Raw genomic sequence first — 5068 nt, 5'->3', positions numbered from 1 at the left:
CAAACGACCCCCTATACTTGTGGGTTTGTCATCCCTCATCATGGCATGAACTGTAATAAGGAGCGTGCCATATTCGCCTTTGTTCACTCACCCGGCGGTGCGCCATGTCGAGGAGCTCCGGATCACCGTGGTGGACTCGTCAACGAGAAGCCCATGCACTTCGGGATGAACATGTGTGAGGACAACTCGGATATTTTGGGCTTGGGATATACCTGCTCGACCTCAGCTCCCTATCGTCGGAGACCCTTGACCGTGTTGGAGATCACCAATTGTAGCAACCTCAACTCAAAGAGAAACAACCTCTAGTGGTGATGGCGACTGTGGCGGGGGATGGAGAGAGATTACGGAGCAGAGGTTGTGTGACCAATCTAACCCAGCCCCAGCCATGCCACATCACATGTACTCTCCTGACCTGACCCAATAATGCCATGTCATCTTCAAAACCGCCTAAATCACAACAACACCGCTCAAAGGGGAGATTTACCTGGTTTTAGATATTTGAGGGGCAAAATCGTATGAAAATCGACCTCAGTTTTTTTTCTTCCATTGGGGCACATTTGAGAGTGAAAAATATACTTTTTTCTTTTTCATTGGATGGATTAGGGTTTGCTCAACTTTTGTTTTTGAGAAACAGGGTTTGCTCAACCATTCCACGGCCCAGAGAGCTTTTAAGCAAGCACGGCCCAATCAACTAGCCATGGCCCATGGGCCAATGAAGCCGCAGCAGAGCCCCTGACAGAAAGAACCACAGCGTTTGTCTAAAAAAAAACACCGTCCACTCAGAAAAGGGAAAAACAGACACAGCGCTCCGGCCGCCGGCCGCAACGCCTGCCATCCTCCTCGACGGCGGCAGCAGCCATCTCATCGTCTCCCCTCTCCCCGCCTCCAATCCAGCCCTCCCACCATCCCATCTCCCTTCCCCTAGCAGCCGCCCCATAGAACACAGATCCGACTCCCCTCCCCTCCCCTCCCCTGCTACGGCAATTTGGATCTAGACCCCCTCCTCCCCACCCACAACACGGTCGGGCGGCAGATACTCACGATGGATGGATATACAATCATCTCCTCTGATCAGGTATAAACACGGAAATTTTCCTATGTGTGTCAGGAAAAAGGCAGGTCATGCGCTGATTGTTCTGTTTGTCAGTTTTCCCATCAAGGCTTTGTTCTTCAGCAGATTCCATACAAGTTAGGTTGCTAATAGATGTATCTCAATTTTTCTTCTTCTTGTGATAGAATTGAAGTGAAAATGAAGTTTGTGAAATTGCTGTAGGTTCTAGTGACAGAAAGGGTCATATAATATAATTGAACAAGTCAAGAAAATTCCTCAAAAAAAAACAAGTCAGGAAAAGAAATCGCAAACACATAGGGATTGTAGCCATTGGGTCTCAACCTGACGACTGGACAAACCAGAGAGAGAAAATTGGAACCCCAAAATAAAATGTATCTTGGGGCTAATTGGATGGTGAAGCTTGATCGGATTCTTTTGTAGTATATATTTTCTAAGAGCTTAATATGTTTTTTATTTGCATTCAGGAACAACCAGTAATTGGTGCAGATTGGAGTTCAGGGGCACTGTCAGATGAATTGGAGATACATGCAAACTCAGCGGACCTTTCACTGCAGCTTGCTGAAGAACAAAGCCAGTTACATGATATTCTGGGAATCAATGAAATGCCAATTAATGACACAGGCAGTGCAAGTGATTCAGACGGCAGCTCTGGGAATGAGACAGATAAAGAACCAGGAAAGTACTTCTATCCTGGTTTTGACGAGTTGGTTGATCCAAGGCCACCAGAAGTTGGAATGAGATTCCCAACCCTTGAAGATGCGACCCGATACTATAGTGCGCATGCTCTCCTGTCTGGTTTTGTGGCAATCAGGGGACCAAATTTTATGAGAAAGAAGTTCCACGTGGAATGCAACCGTAGCCGCAAATTGGCGCCATCTCAGGACCTGAAGAGGAAGAGGGAAGTATATTCTGTGAATAAGGCACAGTGTGAGGCAAGGGCGGTCGTGAAGCCTGTTAAGGGGCAATGGGAGTTCACATCCGTTCGGAGTGAGCACAACCATCCGTTATGCCCAAGCCCGTCACTCACAAAATTCTTCCTTAGCTGCAAACACATGTCAGCTGAAGAAAAATCGTTTTTAAGAGCTCTGCAACAAAGTAGTATACATCCCAAGAAAGCTATGAAGATCTTCAAGAGAATGAGAGGTATTTTGGGGAGCTTACCATTCAACACAAAAGATGCGAATACGTCACAGTGTGCAGAACAACAGGGAAAACCAAACTCGGACGTAGAAACAACAGTGAAGCATTTGAAGGAACTGGAGCTGCAAAACCCATGTGTTTCCATCACCATGCAAACAGATGAAGATAGCATAGTTAGGAGTCTTTTCTGGACTGATGCGAGGTCGAGGCTTGATTATGAGATCTTCGGAGATGTCTTATCATTTGATACCACCTATAGCACAATTAGTCACAATATGCTTTTCACTTCTATTAGTGGAATGAATGAGCATGGAAGAACTCTCGTGTTTGGATACGCCTTGCTACAGGATCGGAAAGCTGAAACCTTCAAATGGATGTTCCAAACATTCTTCCATGTAATGGGACGGAAAATGCCAAGAGCAATCATAACAGACCAGGATGAAGCTATAGCAAAAGCAATTTCGGAGGTCATGCCACAAGTAAAGCACAGGTTCTGTAAGTTCCACGTAATGAGGAAAGCACGGGAAATGCTTGGAGGCTTCATAGCGGCAAGAGGTAACATAAGTTCAGAGTTGCGTGCCCTAGTTAACAACTCTCTGACAGAAGCAGAATTTGAGGAAGGATGGGCTGCGCTGATTGAGATGTACAGTGCAAGTGAAAATGAGTACCTGCAACTCCTATGGGAAACAAGGAAAGAGTGGGTGCCTGTTTATTTCAGAGAAGATTTCTATCCATTTGTGGAAACGACTGGATGTTGCGAGGGGGCAAACTCATTATTCAAGGACTATGTGCTTCCTAAGGACAGAATAGAGAAGTTCCTTGAAAGATATGAAGACGTACAAGAGAGGATAATGGAAACGGATGATGAAGATAGGCTGCAATCAAGAACTGAACCTTCATGTTTCTCAATGCAGCCAATAGAAAAGCATGCGGCACGCATTTACACCAGGCAGATATTTCTGAAAGTGCAGAGGGAGCTACTCCATTCTACAGCATTCAACGTGCAGGAGATACAGACGGGGACAGTGTACAGACTGGAAAAGGTGTCCGCCTACGAGAACCCAGAGTTTGACAGAAATTCCTTCGAGCTGTTAGTCGAACCCAGCACCAATGCAATCAAATGCGAATGCGCAAAGTTCACTAGGGATGGTATACCATGCTGCCACATATTCAGACTTTTCACACAGTTTGGGGTCAATGAAATACCAGGGCAATACATAGCGCCCAGGTGGACTGCTAAATTTAAAGAAGAGCAGATGAAACAGTACAGGGAGAAATGCTTGGACAGCCGTGGCATGGACCAATCAGAAAATAGTATGAGATATGCAATGCTGCTGAGTAAAGTGGCTGACATTGGCAAAGAAATATGCGGCGATGGCTCGAAATGCGATAAATTCAGGCTGGAACTGGACACAATTCAGGGGAAAACTGGAAAAGGCGGCATCAAAAACACCTGAAACTCATGACAGTTAGACTGTGCTTGTCGTGTATGCGGGCTCTGAGAACGGTGGCTTTGGCAGCAGCAGCGGCTGGGCACTGGCGCTCCCGCGAAGTTGCTATTGCCTGAATCAACAAGAGCCTGTTGTCAACTGTTGATGGACATCAGCAACCAGGACGAATCTTAGTTAGGAGAGTCAGTTAAATCGTTGTCATTGAGACTCATGTTAATGAAGTAGAACAGTTAGGTTTCAGGAGATAGGTTGTCTATCCGTGTTGTGTCCAGGATTATGCTGGCATGAGTCTATCTTTACCTGCGTTTTCATATGATATGCTTCACCTTCTCAGAATTGCATAATGTTAACATGGATGGTACTTCTACTTTACCAAACAATTAAACATCTATTTAACTATGCTATAAAATTGGAACCAAAGTGCTGTTTTCCCTCCAAGGATTTGATCTTGATCCGGTACAAAACTCGCATTACAAAGCTTGGTTTTGCTTGTACAAATACGGCCAGCACCACACATGGATAATTTGGTCAGCGTTTCTGAAAAGGATGGAGGCTGCATCAGGAAGTAATTTTTTCTGAACTCATGCGGTAGAAGTTGCTGGTAATTTGGCGGCATAGCATCAGCTCTTCTTTTTCTACTAGGATTTGTGCAAAGCTGTTTTTGCATCCGTCGGATCTGTACCACACTCGTTGTAATCATTTTAGCATGCTCTCTGGCTGTTTTTTTCTCGAGAGTACGCCTAGACGTACCATAGCTTTATAGAAGGCAGAATGTCAATTATAAAAAACTAGCACTCACTGTGAACAACGATTATAGCACACACCACACCCTGGCAAGTCCAGAGACAGACACCACCACAAAAAGCCAACTACAACACGAGTGCCTATCCTAAACAGATACACAACACCACGTCCTGACCGACGCCGGTCACCTCCGAAGACCACCATCTTCCGTAGGACTCTCTTGTCGATGCATCATCCACTCTGAGCGTCTAAAAGAAAGTGGCAAGTGGATGACAGGACTCGATCCGCTCCAAAGAAAACGCCGTCTTGGACACACGTGCGACGGGCGTACATAGCGCTGCCGAGGACCAATAAAGAACAGCGGCGAGCAATAGAGGAAATAAAACAACAAGGAAGCAGCCGTGTCTTCAAACACAATGCTCCCAACGGAGGAACGACGTTAAGGACACCGCCATCGTACCGATCCAACACTGAATCGAGGCTTTTCGCCCGAAGACAACCACCAACTCCAAGAGAGCGAGGGAAAGGGCGAACACACCTCCATGACGCCTCCAAGGAGGGGAATGACAACGACAGATGGCACCGCCGCCGGCCCTGCGATAGCCGTGCAAGATTTTCATCCGCGCGTCGCCCAACTCCACATGATGATTGGATGTTTGGC

At 46.3% G+C, this 5068-nt stretch overlaps 1 protein-coding gene across 1 annotated transcript; it reads left to right on the top strand.

Moving 5' to 3' along the window:
- Nucleotides 1-770: 770 nt before the first annotated feature.
- Nucleotides 771-3996, top strand: LOC109750795 (protein FAR1-RELATED SEQUENCE 9). The gene is made up of 2 exons (XM_020309746.4): nt 771-1075; nt 1537-3996. The coding sequence occupies exons 1-2, from the start codon at nt 1043-1045 to the stop codon at nt 3667-3669; spliced, it is 2166 nt and encodes a 721-aa protein (XP_020165335.1). The 5' UTR covers nt 771-1042; the 3' UTR covers nt 3670-3996.
- Nucleotides 3997-5068: the final 1072 nt, after the last annotated feature.

The sequence above is a fragment of the Aegilops tauschii genome, chromosome 1 (assembly GCF_002575655.3).
Source record: "Aegilops tauschii subsp. strangulata cultivar AL8/78 chromosome 1, Aet v6.0, whole genome shotgun sequence".
Lineage (NCBI taxonomy): Eukaryota > Viridiplantae > Streptophyta > Magnoliopsida > Poales > Poaceae > Aegilops > Aegilops tauschii.
This window is presented reverse-complemented; position numbering and strand designations above follow the sequence as displayed.